General features: G+C 41.2%; 1 protein-coding gene; it reads left to right on the top strand.

The window, feature by feature from the left end:
- Positions 1 to 17,004: 17,004 nt before the first annotated feature.
- GSTUM_00006382001 (uncharacterized protein) lies at positions 17,005 to 18,772 on the top strand (the record flags this gene model as incomplete). XM_002838558.2 has 3 exons in its annotated part: positions 17,005 to 17,038; positions 17,101 to 17,753; positions 17,979 to 18,772. 3 exons carry the CDS (start codon positions 17,005 to 17,007, stop codon positions 18,711 to 18,713), a joined length of 1,422 nt encoding a protein of 473 aa, XP_002838604.1. The 3' UTR covers positions 18,714 to 18,772.
- Between the last annotated feature and the right edge of the window lie 3,137 nt (positions 18,773 to 21,909).

Raw genomic sequence — 21,909 nt, 5'->3', positions numbered from 1 at the left:
GAAAATATCATAATATGATTCGTATTTGAACCAACCGTGTGACTTATTAGAGTCGGAAGATATCTTCGAGACGAAGTATCATATCGGACCGCTAAATAGGTGCTGCTGGCTCTTGGCGCACGTGGTGTGCTGGTAGGTCTGGAGTTTGTATGGTTGCCTTGTTCTACTGCACCTTATCCCGAGTTGTGATAAGGGTTCCTCGAGAATGAGGCTTGCCACGGGCAGTACTATAATTCGCCAATCTCCGAGTGGGAAGTGCGATATCATACTCGGGCGCGCTCCCGGCTAGATAATTCGGGTACCCGAAGCAATCCGGCCGGTATGGGCACCGTCAAAACCTATTCGCGGTCCCCTCTCATACATTCAGAGCCTGCAGCAGAAATTTAGACTGTAGCCAAGCGCGTCCGGCGTGGCTTGTCAGAAATCCATACACATCGATCGAAACCTTTGGCTCTGGGCAACCACCAATCGCATATTGGAGCAAACTTACTACCTGGGTGCTGCAGAAACGACACCGGCCTGACTTGCCTACTACTCCCTGCGTTGACAAGTGGCAGAAGATGGGTGGCAGCGGTCTAGCATAGCGGGGAGGGGTACAGTGAACAGCCTTATCAAATTTGATGTGTTGAAATTAGATTCTTGATGTTTCGCTCCCCGTCTCCCTCCGTCCATTATTCTCTTGCTATGGTACGCCTCACTCTTTGTTAAAACCCGTTTATCACCTTCCCCAAACGCTTCAATACTCCGCAGAAAATGATGGACCCTATATCTTTAGTTTCGAGCATTGTTGGAACCGCGGCATTTGGGTTCAAGATACTTGTCATCCTCCGCGAATTGGTGGAGGGAGTTAAGTCGGCACCAGAGGAGCTGAAGCTTCTTACCCTGGAGGTCGAGGACCTCTGCCATGTCATGGATAATTTCCGGAAGGAAGCGAAGGGGCAAATTTCGGACCAGGGTATTGAACGCAGTTCTAGAGCTATCATGGATACATTCGCACGGCTCAAGCAATTGCTAACTGAGTATGCTGTTTGTGAGGAGGACGGGCTGCTCAAGAAAGGTTGGAAACAAATTAAATGGCATTGCATTGAGAAGGACATCACCAAATTACGAGAACACTTGAATTCGAACAAGTCGAATTTACTTGTCGCTTTAGCACTTGCAAATGAGTGAGTTACGAACTTTACAGTAGATTCTTCTATACTTTAAATAGGTGCTAATTGAGGGTAAAATGGGCCAGGCTTCGGCACGGCTGTTCGGACGCGGGGCAAGGGAGAGTTCGAGGGTCGCCCGGGGAATATATTGGGAGGCTCCAAGCTCCCAGCATGTCAACCGTAGCTCAAATTTTTATATTGCGAAGGCGGGAGGGGTATTCCTCTAAGATTGCGCTTTCATCACATCCGACAGCCCCAGATGGCCAGGTTTCTGCTGCTCGTTCGGAGTCTGGAATACTCTCGGAAGAAGGTTTCCCGGAACAGAGTATTCCAGTGAGTGCTCATCAGTTCAAGGATATGGGGGCGAGAGGGATAGGGGTTTTGACCCCAGACGTGACCCAGACCGGGGCGTGCGCGGTGGGGGCCAGCGCGCAGGAGGAAGTATCCTATTCGAAGCCCTCGGAGGCAGGAGCCCCCAGAGCAGAATCTTCTGCTAGTTCTCCCAAACCAGCCACCAGATCCTCAAAGTTAACACCGCCTGTTGGACCAGAACCGGGGGAAGGAGACGGGGTTCATGGCGGTGAGGACAACAGCAAACCGAAAGAGGCCGCAGCCAGTGGATCGTTTACCGAAATCCCAAGCGGAAAAGAACGTCTAAAGCCACGTGGATTATTCCGCAGCGCACGACATCGCCTAGAGAATTTCCGTAAGCCTAGATCCAAGGCTAAGGAATTAGAGGGTGGTGAGGCTGTACATAAACTACGAGATGCCTCTCTGGCAGTGGCCCTAAACGCACCGCCGTTGCGGGTGCTAGCCTGCGAACCAGTGACCCGCGAATCTCATAGGTTTGCGATGGAGAGGCTCTTGCGAGTGCTGAAAGTCTCTTCGAGTTTGACGCCCGGGAATCTATTTGGAGGCCTGGGAGGTATTCAGAAGCCATTGGTAAGGGTTTTGTGGTAACCCGATACTCTCAATCATTCTAACCGGGGGCTTTAGAAAGGGAAGACATACGCTACATGCAATCTTATCGTCCCGGTGTCCTTATCACAAGGAATGTATTCTCACATGACCCGATCCTCTTGGAAACAACCAACCCGCGAACATTATCAAAAGATGATTCCTTCCAGCTCCAAACCGACAGACGTGCCTTACTAGTTTGCTACACTAACGGGGAGCGGCCTTACGGCCAAGGCCATCCCGAAGGTGTTGGTTCTGGAGAGTGGAATTTCAATATGCGTCGAAACCTAGGGACGAGGAAATGCAAATGGAAGAAGAAAACAAACACTAACCTTATGCGGCCTGGAAAGTCTATTAGTATTGAGTTTTTAGAAGATGGGTTAGAGGTATTGGGCGGGAATCACCCGTCGAAGAATTCTGCGGGTGATATTTTAATTTCACTAATGGCAGTCTTGATGAAAGTAGTATCAGTGCGCTGATGGCACGTGCTTGGAACGGAGGTGGGGCGGGGTCACTGTGCTAATACTCGGCGTGAACGTGATGAGATATCCGAGTACGAGTGCCCCGGCCGGCACTCGTGGACATAGTTTTTCTTTTTGTGCATATCTCAAAACTTGGCGTGCTGGCATTGTTGGAAGTTAAACACAGAGTTTGTTTATGTGCTTTATAGCTCATTTCCTCAAGTCTCTATCAAATAAACACCCACGTTAATACCTACTCCACCCCTCCCCCCTACTGTGAGAGGCCACTCCGGTAAGGTGTTGAGGGGAGCACTATCCCTTTGTGATTGCTATGGTACAGTACGGTACGCAGGAGTCTGTAAATCCAGAACAGAGACCTACCGGCAACGCCACTAAAGTTGCCAACGCAACCGGCCGGAACATACTCGTGCCACGGTTTTGGCTGGCTACTACAACCTCTGGCTGCTCGCTCGCTCGCAACCTGGGGCACTCCTCTGGGGTTCCTCCTAGCTCAACGTGACTTTACAGCTCAAAACAACTTTTTTGTGGCTCAACATAACATTGTAGCTTACCCCTAGTTTGTAGCTACTTTACAAAACATTCTAGTTTACATTTCTTTTTTCCAACCTCGGTAATTGCTTTATACCCTCAACTATCAGCCTAGAAAATTTCTTTTTATAGGCATGAATTGTCTACCTATCTTTCACACATAATTTCATGTTGAAGAAGCGAAGTTCTATTAACCTGTAAGGTTGCATTCTACTTTAACATTATATCAAACTCCAAGTTTCCATTGATCTTTCAGGTTGTATGAAACTCTCAGGTTACATTCAACAAACTAAGATTGAGCCATGATGTTGTTTTGAGCCACAATGTTGAACCACAAAAAAGTTATATTGAGCTACAAAAAGTTGTGCTGAGCCTTAAGTCATGTTGACCTGACAGGCACTCCAGAGTACCCCAGGTTGTGATACGAATATTATCTCCTTAGGAAATCTATGATACCTGTTCCACACTGCCAACCGACCCACTAATCCACCTCACTGACTAACCTTACCTGCTTTGGGATAACAGATGACAACCCCATCCCCTAGGCCAATGCAGGAACAAAATCAGAAATGGGCGGGAGGGGGAACAGGATACCAATATAAACACAAAAACAATAAAGGACTAAAGGTAAAGGATATGACCCCACCGAGGTATGATGTAACGATAGAAAAAAAAAAAATCACTAATGTCAAATATCGAGAGGATGGGCAAGGATCGGAATGAAAGTTTTAGGGAGTGGGGCGAATCGAATAGGAAAGGAGTACAATGCACACAGAGTGGAGAGTTGAACGCTGGATAATCGAGATGAAAATTTAATGTACTAGACAGAGGCGAATGGAGGAAGGGGAGGAAGGAAGGAAAGGGGAAAATATAAAGGGAAAGCTTTCAACATTGGCATGTGCTCTATGTTCTTGGTGATTTTTCCCGTGTTCCTTGCGCTCGAAAACTAGACCCTTCGAGTGACGTAGCATGACACTCCATTCCTGCTTCCACGTGGGGACCTATATACTATAAATCGTAATTATCATCGTATCGTACCGACTTCACAATTGCGCCCCTGTCTCGCACCCGCTTCTTCGCTCTGTTCTAGGGAAATAAGGCTTCTGTGCTTCGGAATCGACCGTATCACAATCGAGCCGAGCCCAAGGCACTTAATCAACGGTGTAAGAGTAAACAATGGGAGAAAAGGTATGGGAAGAATAACCCCCCCCCCCCGAAAAAGGAAAGGTCAGAACGAAAACCCAATTCCCATTCCTCCCCTTTTCCGGACAGCCGAGCTATGTAGTTCAAACAACGCAACATAAGTGACACTAGACCGAACTAAATAATACCCAAGTGGATAGATGGACAACCAGAGGTGGAGGAGAGGGGGGGGAACCCGTTTAGATTGAGATTGAGACCTAGAGGGACGGAATGGGGAGAGGTAAGAAGACAAAACCTGATGGTAGGGATAATATGAAGAAGGGGGGGGGGGTTGGTGTAATGTTTGTACGGAATGAATTAATTAATGAGGTGTATCATAGTCAGTCTTGGGGTAGAAGTATGATAGCAGAGGAAGGAATAAACAGGTTTTTTTGTGCAGGCGCTACGGGGGTAATGATACTGCGATCCCAGAGGTTGGAAGTGCTAGGGGGGAGGGGGGAGGGGGGTTGTTTAGCTGCTCCGGCTTTACACCTTGGAGGGGGTTAGTGTTGCTGGGTCCAAGCCTGGGACTATTACTGCTGTTGCTGGTGGCGCAGGGTTGGCATCAGCTGCGGCTTCATTACTCGTAATTTTCCGCCTTCGCAAGCACGACTGGATTTGCATATTCCTGCATATTATGCACAATAAACCAATAATGCCTAGTTGAGCAACGCCAAAAGTGAGAAAATGTGGCCTGGATCTACAGTTCAGTGACGAAAGTCATCGTTGATAGCCCCTTTTACACCAAAAATGCTGTTTTTCACTATGCCATAATTCAAACACCTGTGGTGGAAGTAGTTCAATTGTTCCTGAAATAATGATATTAGGTGTTCTGATTATGAGATTTAACCACTGAAGCACATGGTTCAATATTGCATGAACTGTAGTGATGTTGAACTGGTGATTTTGAGAGCAGGTATCTTTTTACATGAGAGCTCATACAAATTCTTGACAGTTAAGTTAGATTTTAGAATGTCACATCAACTACTGAGAGCTGCTTACAGAACAAATAACTTTGTTACAAGAAATATGAGGCTTAGAGTTCCTAGGTTGTCAGCTATTTATTAGTATATTTTTTATTTCAATTAATCAAGAGATAATGATACAATTTGCAATTCTCATTACCCTGAATTTAAACTTTTGTGCTATATTTTGGTAGTAATTGAACCTGTCAACAATGACTTTTATCTGAGAACTATAAGTACTCCAGTAGTAAGCAATTATCTCCCGTAACTTCCCCATATCTTTTAAAGGAGATTTTCCTGCAGAACTTTAAATACCCAGAATTTTATATAGAAAAACAAATCTGCTAGGCCCTGTTTGGTGCACTATTTTTATAATATAAAAGTGACTTTTGTAGCATAAATTATGGCAACTAAAAGTTTTTGTATAGGAGTGTGTTTAGTATCTACAAAAATATTACAATATATTTTTATTTTCAATATATATTTTTATAGTATAAGTATAAGAATATAGTATATGGATTAAGAGCTAGAAACCAGAGCTCTCTACAATATTATTCTAAATAGCCTGAGCTATGTTAGAAATTATTTGTATATAATAAATAAACAATTCAGAATTATTTAATTTAATAATAATTAGTACAAGATCTGTTTGACTATTCTACAATATAGTACAAGTGATAGATTCAAATATGGTGTAATTGTAAATGGCTTTTTCAAACTATTCTTGTAAGACTCATTCAATTCAGCTACTACAGTAGCTCATGCTAACCATTTGATGACATTCTTACTTCTGTTCCCTATTCTTTACTTTCTCCATCATTGTCGAGATGTTAGGTAGAGATAATCTGTATAGACTCAGAATTGTATAAGTCAATTGAGATTCATTTTCTAGATGGAGATTTGTCAAGGAAGGCTCAGAAAATTACTTGTTTCGTTTATGACTACTAAGAGTAAAGGTAAAATAAGGTAGAATCATAAAACAATATTATATTGTTAAGGTCTCTTCTCTGTTGCTTGATGATGTCTAAAAGCTCAGGAGACACTTCAATATTTATATTCTGTATCTGAGTGTTTGCAGACTATATTAATCTCTTATACAAATTATGTACCTCTTTAACCATAACTCATAACGTCGAGTACTCTCCTGAAGTGCAAACACTAGGAGACCTTGAAAACCATCACATCTTCTTCAGTAATTACTATTATGCCAATTGGGAACTGTACTGTTTCTAATAGTAATTATCTGATCTTCAGAGTTTATTAGACTTATAGCCTAGTTCTTAAGATGAACTGTGTTAGCTCCAATTGTCTTCCTTTTTGATGAAATAATCAGTTTTATCTGTGGGTCATGTCTGCAGGAGTAGTCATAGATGTAACCTTCTGAGGTTACTGAGATTAAACCTCTATAACTCCTGATCCAACTAATAAATACCTACCGGATAACTTCCTACTAATTCACTGAAAGCTACTCTACTGGATTGACAGATAATTTCTCAGTCGACAACTCCAGTTGTTCTAGGTAACAGGTCGTTAGTCATTTTTTGGCATTGTGAATAATTTCTGCAACCATGACATATCTCTGAATCCAGTTGTAACACTCTACAAAGTCTGTGGGCTTTTTTAGTAGTATTCCTAAGAGTTCTACATTCTTCAAATTATCATAGGGTAGATGAGAATCTGTTAGCTCTTTGAAAGATCCTGTAACATTCAATATCATATCTTTGTATAAAAATATCCCATTACCAATAGCCTATACCAAAGATGTTATATCTTTGAAGTCTAGTAACTCTCAAAGTAGTAGACGGATTTACTCCATTCCACTTCCCAGACCTAGCCACAGGTCACCTCTCATATGTTCTCTAAACAGAAATAGTCAGATAGACAGTATCAATATATATATAGTGTTATTCTAACACCTTGAATTCTGTCACATTATATTCACAGAAAGTAACTAAGATAGATATGTATGATAGCATAGGAGCTCTATAAGGGGGCTGGAAGGAGGTATTAGCAACCAGAGATTCTGATTCCAAGCAGGGTTACCCAACTTAGGGTAGTTCTTAGGTATTATATCCTGGGACTCCTAACAAGAGGGGTATTTGTGTTATTTATACTTTATGTTACTTATTCATGTAGTGTAATTTCCTATTGAGATAGTCCTATAGGGCTCTTTTACTTTGGAACAGTGCCTTCTGTCCTACTTTTACAACAATAATAATCAGGTATATGTTTTCTTATCATATATGTTTATTTCCTTGTTTACTTAAATGAACACTTATATTTCTGAAATATACTATTAATATATTTAGAAATATATGCTAATTGCAACTTTTATTATAATATATTTTTATTATAATGTACTGAACAGGATTTTGGTTAAATAATTAGAAACTGCATAATAGTTATGCTAATTTAAAAGAAAATTAAAAGATTATCTCTGTTAAATTATAGTGAAAACTGGCAATTTATAAAGTACTAGTATAAACATTGTACAAAATGTAAATAGAAAAGTCAAGTAGGAAAAAATATCTCTGAACTCTTAAGAATTTTATACTAAAAACTAACTATGAAAAAGGTATTTGATTTATCCTTTTTGATAAATAAGAGTAGTATTTAGTTTCTATTATATACTTTAATAGTGAGCATTATTGAATAATCTTTTCTTTACTTGATAAAGCTAATAAATTAGGAGGTTTATATTTTTCTGGTCTTCATTCATGTACTTAATTATACTACTTTAACATATATTATCTTAACAAATAAAATAATTTTAAAAGCTGATATTAATATAAGTAGTTTGACAGTACTGAGAAGACTAGCAGAAAACAATATATATTTATCTCTGAAAACCTACAAAAATACTAATAACATTATTAAAACAGAAAGCTGCCAAATTAGTAGTTTGTTTATAGTATAGTAATTATAACTAGAAAATATTTAATTTTTATATCAGTGGATGAATTGTACTTTAAAACTGAGATAATATAATAACATAATGTAAGTAGGATCTTATGTTAATTGAGTAAGACATATCTTCTTTAAAATTTTAATTAAAAAATTTCTCAAGAAGTATGATAATGTCATGAATGTGACTTGGCATGAAAAAGGTTTTCACATGACACATAGTTATGAGTCACAGGTATGTTATTGTTTCACACATATGACTCATTAAGGTCATATGATTTGTTACGTGTGGGATTTGTGATGCTTTTGCACATGGCTCAAATATGAGTCATGGAATGTGCACCTGGCAAGTATGCCTTGCGAGTATGCCTTGCGGATAAGCCTTGCGCATATGATTTATGTTTAACACATGACCTCATTACGAGGTCATGGGTTTTGAGCATGTGACCACTTTGGTCACATGACTAGTTTGTTATGATTTAGTTTTACACATGTGACCACTTTGAGTCACATGACTATGGGCGGGAAGAATACTATATAAGGAGGCCGATGCGGCTGAGGAGGATAGGTTCTTCACGCTTTGTTCTAAGTACTTTTCCTCGTCCTTTCACCCCGTGTCGGAATGTGAAGGTTTGGTGCCAATACAATCAGAGCCCTTGATTTCTATCTCATGATAGGCTTCAAGTCTTTAACTTCAAACACCTCTCAGGGGCTTCATCGTTATACCTCCTCCTATGTTTGCTGGAAGTCGTTTCTTCCTTCTACTTATCCTTTTGGTTGTTCACTACGGTCGCCTCCTCACGGTCGCAATGGCTAAGCGAGCTTCCGCCCCCTCCGCCACATCCGCTCTACGTTCGTCAGTGGTTCTGTCTCGTGCCGTCGAGAAGAACTTCGCCCTAGAGGCTGAAGTCTCTCGCCTTCGGCATCACATCTCCGTCCTTTCTCGGCGATTTCATCGCGCTGAGAAAGAGATATCTACCTTGTCGGCTGCCCTGGCCTCTGAACGTGATACAGTTCGCGGTTTGGTCACGATTCTGGTAGCTGAAGCTCCTACTGTTGTCCCCTCTTCGCCTGTCCCCTCAGTCGCTTCGGTTATGACAGTAGTCCCCGTTGAGGAGGGTGGGCTTGACCCTGAAAGTTCTCAGGGTCCAGTGGAGGAGCTCCCTCGGGGGATTGTTGCGCCGCCGGTTATCCTGGCCCCTCCTGCAGCCAGCTACGGTTGTAGATGGTGGTATGGGTAGACCAGTTCCTGATTTGTCGGGTCCGGTTGAGGTACTTGCTCCTAGTATGGGTGGGGTCAATCCTGGTATGGTGACACTAGCCATAGTAGTATCACCCCCTTCTGGGGGGAAGTTGCCTGAGTCCTCTGTGGCTGAGCCCGTGGCTGGTTAGGGTAAGACCTTTAGTAGTGTCCCCCCTGTAGTGGTAGGTAGTGATAAGGGTGGCCCGTCTACTCCTGTTGCTAGACATGCACCCGGGGGTAGAAAGAGGAAGAGAAACAAGAAGCGCTGGGTCAAACAAGACCAGACCTCACCTGTGCCGCTTGTCCCCGACTTGGAAGAGTCATCGCCTTCGCTGGTACGCTACCGTAAACCGGCTACTACGGAGTCTACGGTGGGTTTGCTGCCTGCGGAGCGAGCTGAGGAGTTAGAAGAAAAGTTGAATACCTGAGCATGTTCGGTCAAGTGACGACAGCTTGGGGACTATATCATCCTGGCTGCTTCCGTCTAGGTTTTTGGACTGTACTCCCAATGTGGTGCCCACTTAATTCTCTACGACGGTTCGTACCCCCTTGGCTAGGGAGCCTTCGCCCTGTAAGTCGGCTTTGCCTCAGGTCTACGCGCTTGGGTATTGAGTATTTCTTTTGTTTTTGGAATGGGTATGGGTGCCGGGGTAGTCGGCGGGGTGTCCCGAGATCATTGACTGGGGGCACTTAGACGGGTTTCTACTGTGGAGGAGGTTATCGTGGGGTCACATTTAGGTGGCGGTAGTGGATTTTTGTATTTTGTATGGGTAACTTGGCTGGCGGGTAGGCTGGACTGAGGAGGATTTTTCTTTACCATTGATGGCTTTGTATTTAATGCTTGTGTTGGGGCATGGTGTGGGCATGTTTGAGGTATGGAGTTGGAAGTTTAGTTAGTCCGTAATTAGTGGTATCCGAGATGCGACAACCTGGAGGCCCGGCCCTGGGGCTCGTCGTATGCCAGTGTTGGCGGTACAAGTTTAAATAAAATTAGATTGAATTCTAAGTACTTTTCCTACTTATTACTTTAACAAATATAAAACACCTTTATGATCTTTATCTTTATTGCAACGTTATTGTTACGCCAAGGAAAGTTCATCACGAAGAAGAGTTAGAGAAAGCTTACAATAGGCGTCCCCGATAGAAGACAAAGGTTTTGTACTATCAGTAACGTAGGCAGAGGCCTAGCGCTATTGTAAGACAAAGAAAGAAGAAGTAAGAGAAGAGAAGTATCGTTCCCCATCGCCAAGAACTAACCATCTGAGGAGGGATTGTTACAGATAACATCTATATTTTAAGATATTATTTTATATAGCTATAATTATATATTAATATTTTCAATAATACTATTAGAAAATAATTGTTTAATACTATAACCATTATAAAGAGATAAAACTTAACTTATATACTATTACAGATTATATAACCAACCCTACTATCTTTATTTAATCTTATATAAGACTAAAGTTTAATTACACAGAACTGTCATATAACTCCACTGGCAGTAGGAGGAGGGAGAGGCTGAGATTGGAAAATTTAATCTTACATCTCTCAAGTTCATAAATCTCCCACATCTATTAGAATTAAATAAAAGAGAAAAAGATAGAAATGAAAAAAACTAATTAGCTTATATATTAAGAAAGTATTCAACTTTTACTTTTCCGCCTACTTGCTCTTACTACTCTAGCAGTACAACCTAGTAGTATTGTAATAATAGAGAATAATATACTAGTATATAGTATCTACTATTATTATAGTACTTTACAAAAGAAGCTGAGACTTCAGAAGTTAATCTGATTAGTTAGCTTTTGTATTCTCAATCAGATTAAAACAATTTGAACTGAGATGAAAGACCTCATTAAGTAGAAACTAAGAATAGAGATAACAGCTTTCTGAAATTATCAGATAGTAGGAAAAGAGTATACAACATATTCTTAGGAAATAATTAACCAATATAATTTTTTAATGCTATATTATTATATTAAAGCTTGTATTAAAGACAAAGGCAGAAATCCTAACTTTAAATTTTAGTTTTCTTCTCTCTCTTTTCCTCTCTCTCTTTATTTATTTATTTATCTATTTACATAGGTGTATTTAAGTTCTATCCTTTAATATTTAGTAATTATTTTATAATTGATTTTGTTTTATATAATATTAATATAATAGCTATTGTGTTCTTGTCTAGTTTTTTAAAACTCTTGTCATAGTTCTTTCCTTAATTCACCTTTAAAATTCATTCCAAACACTCTTTATAGGAGTTTTATACATTTAGTCTTAACTACATATAGATTCAGTCATGTTTGCAAATAACACTAAAGTATAAGTGCTCTCTGATATTACTAGTAGCTCAAAGAACTCTATTAAAATTTGTAGTATTCTGCACCTACTTAATTATTTGTACAGAAAATATATGATACTAGTAGATTAGTGTATGATTTGAGGAAAATAGATATCAAAAGGAAGTAAGTAGATAGAGTACAGTATATCTATCTTTGCTATTCTGAATACATATTTCTAGAAAGTTACAAGAATATAGTAAGTACTATGCATTTGAATAAAATCCTTAATAATTTCAGTAATAAGAGAATAGTTTGTATTAGGAGAACTGGGATCTAATACCTAGGAACCACCTTAAGTAGAGTAATCCTGCTTGGAATCAGAATCTCTAGTTTCCAATACCCCCCTCCAGCCCCCTTAAAGGCCCACACATTATTATACATATCTATCTTAGTTAGTCCTGTAACTATAATGCTACAGAATTAAAGGTGTCAGAATAACACCGTATATATTGCTACTATCTGTCCAACTGGATCCTGTTTGCAGAATATATAAGAGGGGATGTGCGGCAAGGTCGGAGAAGTGGAATAAATTAAATCCATCAACTACTCAGAGAAGTATAAGGCTTTAAAGATGGTACATCATTTATATAAAGTGTAAGTAACAGGACATTTATGTATGATGATATGATATTGAATGTTAGAGGATCTGTTAGGGATACCATGATCTGATGCCTAGAAATCATCCTAAGTAGGGTAACTCTATTCAGAATTGGGATCTCTGGTCTCCGACACCCCCCTCCAGCCTCCTTACTCGGCCTGCACGTCATCATACATATCAATCTCAGTTGCGTCCTGTGACTATAACACTACAGAATTGAAGGTATCAGAAAATTACCATATACATCGCCTCCATCTATCCAACTAGATCCTGTTCATGGTATATGTGAGAGGGGACCTTCAGCTAAGTCTGGGAAGTGGAACGGAGCAAATCCATTAACTACTTAGAGAGTTACTAGGCTTCAAAGATGTAACATCTTTGGTATAGGCCGTATATAACAGGATATTTTTGCCTAAAAAGATGATATTGAATGATAAATGATCTCAACAAGAGACCCGTACATTCGTATCTACCCTATAATAACCAGAAGAGTTTAGAACTCTGAGGAACACTACCATAGAAGCCAATGAACTTTACAGAGTGTTGCAACTAGGTTTCGAAACACATTATAGCTGTGAGGATGACTCCTAATACTACAACAGCAATTGAAACCCAGTTACCCAGAGCAACAAAGAGTTGCTGACTGAAGGAATATTTGTCAATCAGGTAGAATAGCTTTCTGCGAATTAGTAGGAAGTTCTCTGAAAGATATCTATTAGTTGGGTAAGGAGTTATGAAGGTTTGAAGTCAGATGACCTAGAAAGATTGCAATTTCAACTACCTTTGCAGATGCAACCTGCAGATGAAACTGATTATTTCATCAATGATAGAGACAATTGGGGCCAACTCAGTTCGACTTGAGAACTAGGCCCTAACTCTGAAGACTCTAATAATCAGATAACTACTATTTGGAACAGTATGGTCTCTAGTTAGTTATATTGTAATTGCTAAAGAGAGTGTGGTGATTTTCAGGGTCTCCAGGTGTTAACACCTTTTAAGAATACCCGATATTGCAAGTTATAATCAGAGAGGTACATAGTTGTATAATAAGTAGATGTAGTCCACTAACACTCAGACATGAAATATAAATATCGAAGTACCTCCTAAGCTTTAGATATCATTAAGTAATGGAGAAGAGACTTTAACAATATAATATTGTCTTCATGATTCAATTCTACTTTATTACTTCACTCTTAGTAGTTATAAATGAAACGAATGAAGTTCGAGCCTTCCTAGACAATCTCTGTCCATAGAAATGAATTTTGGTTGGCCTAGACAACTCTGAAGTTTATCAGGTTGGCTCCGCCTAATAGGATCTCTACAAAGAGCCAACACATTCTCATCTATCCTACAATAATTAGAAGAGTTTATAACTCCTAGAAAGCACTATCAAAGAAGCCAATAGACTTCTCAAAGTGTTACAACTAGGTCAAGAAATGTGTCATGGTCTAGGGAATTATCACTAATACAAGATAACAAATAAAGTCCTGTGATCTAGAATAATCAGGAGTTGCGAACCGAGAGATTATTTGCCAATCTAGTAGAATAGCTTCCTGTAAATCAGTAGGAAGTTATCCTGAAGGTATCAGTCAATTGGATCAGGAGTATTGCGGGTTTAAAGTTGGTGACCTAGGAAGGTTCCATTAACAACTATTCCTGCAGTCACAATCTATGGATGAAACTGATCATTTCATCAATAAGGAAGACAGTTGGAGCCAGTACAGTTCAACTTGAGAACTAGGCTATAAGTCCAAGAACTCTGAAGACCAAATAGTTACTATTGGAAACTGTTAAGTGGAGATAACCGGTATAGACTCAGAGTTGTCAAGACCAACCAATATTCGTTTCTGTAGATAGAGATAGTCATAGGAAGTCTCAAAATACACTTATTTCATTTATGACTACTAAGAGTGAAGTAAAATAGGTAAAGTAGAATAGAATTGTAAGAACAATATTATATTGTTAAGGACCCTTCTCTGTTACTTAATGATATCTAAAAGCTTGGAAGGCACTTTGATATTTATATTCCACATCTGAGTGTTTACAGAGTACATATATCTATTATACAACCTATATACCTCTCTGGTTATAACTCGTAATATCGGGTATTCTTCAAAGGTGCGAATACCTGGAGACTCTGAAAACTACCACAACCTCTTCGGTAATCACCATTTTGCTAACCTAGGAACTATACTGTTCTCAATAGTAATTATCTGATCTTCAGAGTCTTTAAATTTATGGCCCAGTTTTCAAGTTGAACTAAGTTGGCACCAATTGTCTCTGTCATTGATGAAATGATTAGTTTTATCTGCAGGTTGTATTTGTGGAGGTAGTCGTAATCACAATCTTCCTAGGTCGCCTGACTTTAAACCCCCATAACTTGAAACCCAATCGACAGATATCTTCCGGATAACTTCCTACTAATTTGCTGGAATCTATTCTACCAGATTGACAGATAATACTTTAGTCAGCAATCCTTAGTTGCTCTGGGTAACAGGGTTTCAATTGCTATTCTAGTATTGGGAACCAGTCCTGCAACTACAAAGCGTGCCTTGACACAGTTATAACACCTGTAAAGTCCATTGACTTGCATAGTAGTGTTTCTCGGAGTTCTAGACTCTTCTCATTATCATAGAGTGAGTGCAAATATATTGGTTTCTTGTTGAGATCCTTTAATATTCGATACTCTATCTTTGTGTGAAAACGTCTTGTTACTTACCGCCCATTCCAAAGATGTCACATCTTTGAAGTCTAGTAACACTCTGAGTAGTTGATAGATTTACTCCATTCTACTTCTCAGACCTAGCCGAAGGGCCTCTCTCCTATATTGTGTGAACAGGACCCGGTCAGACAGACAGTAGCGAAGTATACAGTATTATCCTGACACTTTCAACTTTGTGGCTATATAATCACAGGATGCAACTAAGATAGATATGTATGATGATGTGCAGGCCATGTAAGGGGGCTGGAAGAGGGTGTTGGAGACCAGAGATTCCAATTCCGAGTAGGGTTACCCTACTTAGGGTGGTTCCTATGTATCGAATCCCAGTATTCCTAATAGAAACAGTACTGTTCTTCAACTAGTAAAATAGTAAATTACTGAAAAGTGTATAATAGTTTTCAGGGTCTCCTGGTATTCCTACTTTTGGAGAATACCTGACATTATGAGTTATAGTTGGAGAGGTACATAATTTGTATGAGAGATAGATGTAGTCCATGAATACTCAGATGTGAAATATAAATATTGAAGTTTTTCCCAAGCTTTTAGACATTATCAAGCAACGGAGAAGAGACCTCAACAATATAATATTGTTCTTACAACTCTATTCTACCTTACTTTACTCATACTAGTCATAAATGAAATGAGTAACCCTCTGAGCCTTCCTAGACAAATCTCTGTGTACAAAATAAATCTTGATTGGCCTAGACAATTTTGAGTCTATACAGATTGTCTCTACCTAATAGTTTGCTAGAGCTTAGTTTTAGTTTTTATTTTATTTCAAGAATTGATTATGTTCTTGATTACTAATACTGTGGCAATTAGGGAGAGGCCATAGCAGATCTCAAATTCTATATGGCACTTGTAGAAATATGATACTGAATTAGATATTTCTCTTGACAATATGTTCTATATTTCTTTGTATCTGATTGGTTGTTTATTTTTAGCTTACTTAGCATGTTTAAGAAATAGTTTTCTCTTATGATATATATTTATTTATTATGTGTTTTAACGGGTTTTACTGAACGGTATCTGGTTTTGAGATAGTGGGTAAAGTTATAGTATGATGAATTCTATAGCGGTGTGTTTATGCAAATTTAAGAAATATTAAGCTCTGGTCAACGTTGTAATAGCAGCTGGTATTCTGGCGTACGGCTTACTATTCTGTGGAATATGTTGGGTAAAATCGAGCTTGAAGAGCAAATATTCCCTGTTAGCTTGACTTTGTCAAGAAGGCAATTGTGTAAGTTGTATTGGCTAAGGGGTTGGTAACTCTGTCGTGTGTCACCATTAGTGGGGGTGACAATGGAGAGGGTGCCTCACAGGAAAGGTGCTTGTCGATTTCTGAAGTGGCGGCCAAGTTTTGGGTATCATCTAATTCAGGTCAACCGGAGCACTAGATACTAATGTTAAATTATAAGCCCCGCTGTACCATACAGCGCTAGCGAATTTACTATGAACCCCCTCTTGGTAGTTAAGGGTATCCAAGGCATTCATGGAGTGTCCTTTCTTTCGTAGGGTAGGAGCCTAGCCGCACAAGAAGCATGGCCAGTTATTGGAAGTGTTCACTGACTGACCATGAGATCCGAGAAGTGGCGGACCTCAATTTTTGATACGAGATTGAAAGTACCCTAACCGCTTCTTCCCATACCGGTATTGCACATCCCCTTCTCCTTATCGGGGGAAAAGACCTTTCCGGATATGTAAAAACTTTGATTTCGCCATAGATTATCACTCGCACTCCAACCTCCTAATCAGGCTTAGCCATGTTATTATCATACCATGGCTGTAACGCTGTTTGGCCTTCGGTAGGGTTACCCCCACCATCCCCCCAACACCATTTGGGGGGGAAAAAACAGGTGAAAAAGAAAAACAAAACACTATTTCTCTCTTTACCATCATCCGCAATCAACCACACCTCCGACACCACTAGAAAATGGGGTTTGACAGCAAACAAAAAAAGCGCAAGGGTAATTAATCAATTCCTCCATTTCCCCCTCCTAATTAGGTCGTAACTAACAATTACCACCAGCCGCAAAACCCGCCGTCTCCCCAATCACAAAAAGGACAAAAGTCGATGCGGTCGAAAAAAAGAAGCCTGAGACGGCCGCGCCCATTGCCGCCACTAATCCCGGGATAAAGCCCGCTCCAACGAGGATGAAAGCTGTGGAATTCCTTTCATCTGATGATGATGACGAAGAAGCCTGGGTGGGGATTGAAGACGATAAGGGAAAGAATAAGAAGGCCACTAAAGTCAAGAAGAACGAGAATGTAAAGGGGAAGGGAAAGAAGAGTGCTGCTTCTAAGAAGGGGAAGAGGAAGGGGGAGGTTGAGGCTAAAGAGTCTACTCCTGAATCTGAAAGGAAGAAGAAGGTTGTGACTACTGCTAAGGCCGGGAGTGATGTCGGTGATGATGGTGAGGAAGAGGAGACGATCTTACTTGATGTCTCTGGCGGCCCTGATTCAGATGATTCAGAAGTCGAGGAGGCGGAGGAGGAGGTCGATGATCGTACGGCGACTTTGCTTAGGGGATTCGAGAGTAGTGATGATGAGGGAGATGACGAGAGAGAGGCGGAGAAGAGTAACGGAAAGGAGGTTGATGGTGTCAAATTTAAAGGGGTGAGGATTCCTGGGGACAAGAAAACTAGGAAGAAGTTGGGGACTTTGGTGGCAGGGAGAGAAAAGGTTGGTGTCATTCTTATGTTTTATTTTGCACCCTTCGCAATCACCTCAATTGGGGCCAGTTTTTTCTCCCCCACGGCATATATGATGAGACGAAAAAAATCGATTAGTCTTTAAGACATCTACATGGTTATTAAAGTTCAGGATTTGATCTGATATTCCTCTGCTCAATCATGCTCTTTTCCGTCCTCTACATAGCGCATAGCTAACCCGCACCCACCCTCCCAGTCAATCCCTGGTATCATCTACCTCGGCCGCATCCCCCACGGCTTCTACGAGCAGGAGATGCGCTCCTACTTCTCCCAATTCGGCGATATCACCCGCCTCCGCCTCTCGCGCAACAAGCGCACCGGCAAGAGCAAGCACTATGCCTTCATTGAGTTCGCAGACGTCGACGTAGCCAAGATCGTTGCGGACACAATGAACAACTACCTCCTCTTCGGCCACATCCTCAAGTGCAAGATCGTGCCTAGAGACGACATCGAGGTTGTCGAGAGGTTGTTTATCGGCGCCAACAAGCGCTTCAAACCCAGGCCTGGTGCGAAGTTGCAGAAGGCGGAGCTCGAGAAGAAGAGGACGAGGGAGGAGTGGGAGAAGAGGGAGAAGGCTGAGAATGCGAAGCGGAAGAGGATTAATAAGGAATTGAAGAGTAAAGGAATTGAATATGAGTTTGTTGCTCCAATGGTTAAGACGCCGGTTATTGAGGATGCGCCAATAGAGGATGCAGAGGAGGCTGGTGAGGCACCGCCGGTGGAGGAAGTTAAGGTGGTAGAGACTACGGTTGAGGTTGAGAAGGCCATCACTACTACCACCAATGAGGCTGTCAAAGATGTCGAGGAAGTGGGGGAGGCCGTTGAGGAGGCTGAGGTCGAGGAGAAGAAGGTCGCCAAAAGGGCGAAGAATGCCAGGAAAACAAAGACCAAGAAGTCGACCAAGAAAAAGAAGTCTTCTGTAAAGGTGTAATCCGCATGATATTTCAAAATCGAAGTCTTTTATTTGTATTTTTTTCTCTTAAAAACGTAACGTAAAGCTATTCACGCTCTAATTGATACGATAGCGTGCTCGGATACTAATTGAAACGCTGTGAGCTATCGACGTGAAAATTCGACATGTGCTGATACCAATTTAGGGTTCTGTGACTTTTGAAGTTTTGATATTGGAAACATTCACCTTGTCTCTCACAGTTCTGCCAGGCAACGCTAACAGCGGGGCCCAATCTTTTTTTTCTTTCTCATTACCCTCACCTCAGCACCACCACAAATTTCCTCAATTCTCCGCCAAAAAGATATACCCACCCCCTTGTGACAATGGTGCGCTCACCACTAACCCACCTCGCCCGCATAATCTTACGAAAATCTCTCTTCAAAAACCCCCCGAATCCGTACACCCCGACGTCAAAACGAGGCCTAAATGTCCTCAGATATGCCCCAGCAGAATATCCCAAAGGTCCCAAGAAACAGAACCAGGTGGACTGGAAATTAATACCGCGGGAAGAGCACAGGATTCAATGGGAGGACCTGATGGTTAAGTACATTGATACCCATACGTATTTGTATTCTACGCTTCAGCAGATGAAGGATGTTTGTAGATCTTCTCTCCATGAACCTTTTTTTTTTCCCCTACTCTTCATCCGGAGGGGGTAGGTTCGCTAATTTGACATCCGGGGGAGGGTGCCCGTTAGGCATTCAACGATGGATCAATACCGAGTCACAGAATTGACCACTTCGTGGAACGCTTCTTCCCGGAGCAGTGCACTGCAGTGGTAGACGTCCTGGGGAACGTAGAAAATTTGAGATTGTATTCTTCGGCGGTGGAGCTGCCATGGTGGAAAGAATTTAATTACTAGTATTCGCTTCCCTACCTCCTTCAGTCTAGGAAGCCATCTGACCTACTCTGCAGCTTTGCCATCGGCGCCCACCCTTACAGCGCCCCAGCCTACAACGACAACACCCACAACACAATTGTCAGCGCCCTCAGTCACGAGCGATGCGTCGCCCTGGGCGAGTGCGGGCTGGACTACTTTCGCACGGACTCAGTCACCTGGCACACTCAACGACAAGTCTTCATCCGCCAACTCACTGCCGCAGTCTTCGCCCGGAAGCCCATTCTGATCTACACCCGTGACGCCGAGCGCGACACATTCTCAATCCTACATGACCACGTTCCTGGTGATCAAAAATTGCACATACAGTCGTTCACGGGCTCGCGGGAGTTCGGAATGAAGGTGTTAGAGCACTGGCCGAACAGCACAATGGGCATCACAGGTGCGATAACGTATGGCGGAACACAGCACGTCGCAGAGATGATTGAGGAAGGGGAGATCCCGCTGGAAAGAATGATGCTGGGGAGTAAGAGTCCGTTTATCATCCCAAAAAGCATTTATCCACATCTTGTGAAGACCACACGGCCGAAGTTGAAGCGGGAGAAGTTTGTCGCTGGACACTCTGGGATGCTGCCGATTATCGCGCAGGAGGTCGCTACGATTGTCAATAAGGCGTTGAAAAAGAAGAACAAGATGAAGGATGATCCTTTGCACAAGATGGATAGCATTCTCCAGTGTTCGAATGAGGTTGCAGGGAGGTTTTTTGGGATTAAAATGTAGGTAGAACAAAGCATGGGGAGCGGGAGTGGGTGCTTTTTTTCGATTGTACATTCATAGATAGATTTAAGACTCCTAGTACTGTATTTATTGGCGTTTCCCGTTATAACCCCCCCCCCTTCCGGTCTGTTCCGGGGATTTTTTTGATTTTTTATCCGTGGAGAGATTCTTAGCTGCCGGGCCTTGTATTCTCTCCCAATCTTGCTCTGCTGTACTGTACTTTTACTGTAAAAATACCCTGATCAGAGTTTGTCTATCCCTCGCCTCTGCCCAGCCCCTTGAGCTTCCATCGTCCAGCCCGTTTTCCGCTCTCCTCGCTCGTAAATGTCAAGAACCTTGATATGAGTATTTCTTTTAACTCCGCATACACCCCATCGACTCTATTCCATATGTGGTCTCAGATAGCGCAAATACCCCTCTAACTGCCTTTGTCCGTTGCTTTATTGATAGGTGTTCGAGCGGTGGAGTATGATATTGCGGACAGTGGGCTCAAAGAAAGCTACTCTTCCACGGGATATAGTCATTCCTGTCAATAATTCTCGGATATATTTAAGTATGTGGCAGAATGTTTACGTGGTAGATGGCGATGACTAGCAGTATGTATCATACCAGTACGGGGACAAAAGGATTCGTCCGATGCCCTTTTTACACCAAAAATGGACATTTTCAGACGGACAATTCTCAATGTTGCTTATACAAAAACATGTCAAATTGTTCCACCAGCTAGGGAATAACTATCTATTCCAAATTCTACAAGCATAAGTGCAAGGAATCAAAGCTGTCTTTATTGTTCATGATTGCATGAACAAGTGTGAAAGTAACCTAAATTTTTGTATGGGGCTCTATAGAAAAAAGTACTAGATGGTAACTGGTACCAGATACTTAAACTTTTTCTCTATCACTTTCTAATATTTAAGAATCCTGAAACATTCTTCATGTTATCTACAGGTTTGCTAATGCAATGACAAATTTGTGCAGATTCTCATGGGCATTGCGCAATGAGAGAGGGTGGTGAAGATGGGCGATTCTGGTGTAAAAAGGGCATCGGACGAATCCTTTTGTCCTAGTACTTTAGTATGACATTTTTAAGGTTGCAAAGACGGAGCTAAAATCCTAGAACTAAAACCCTATTAAGAGGAATTGAATTTATCGAATACTAAACAAAGTCGATGTGATTGGTAAATACCACATCCATCGCCTACTCGAGCAATAATTCAGGATCCATGAAAACACGTGTTTCCATAAGAACTACTTAGTACTATGCCAGGATAGATACCTTACAGTAAATGAATAACTTTGAGTAAGTCACATATTATAAGTCTTACACGAACCCAAAAAAGTTCAGGGGATTAGTTCTTCTGCCTCCTGTTTGCCTATAAGTTTACTGTTCTTAGCAAGCTTATACATATATATATATATATCCTGTAGTAATAATCATCTTGCTTATTGAGTATGGATGAGTATGTTATTACTATTAGTAAGTATATTTTCAGTACTATTTAGGTATATCTCATGGCTGAGATAAACCATGGGATTAATCGTAGTAGTAGCATGCGAACA

The sequence above is a fragment of the Tuber melanosporum genome (genome assembly GCF_000151645.1).
Source record: "Tuber melanosporum whole genome shotgun sequence assembly, scaffold_26, strain Mel28".
Lineage (NCBI taxonomy): Eukaryota > Fungi > Ascomycota > Pezizomycetes > Pezizales > Tuberaceae > Tuber > Tuber melanosporum.
This window is presented reverse-complemented; position numbering and strand designations above follow the sequence as displayed.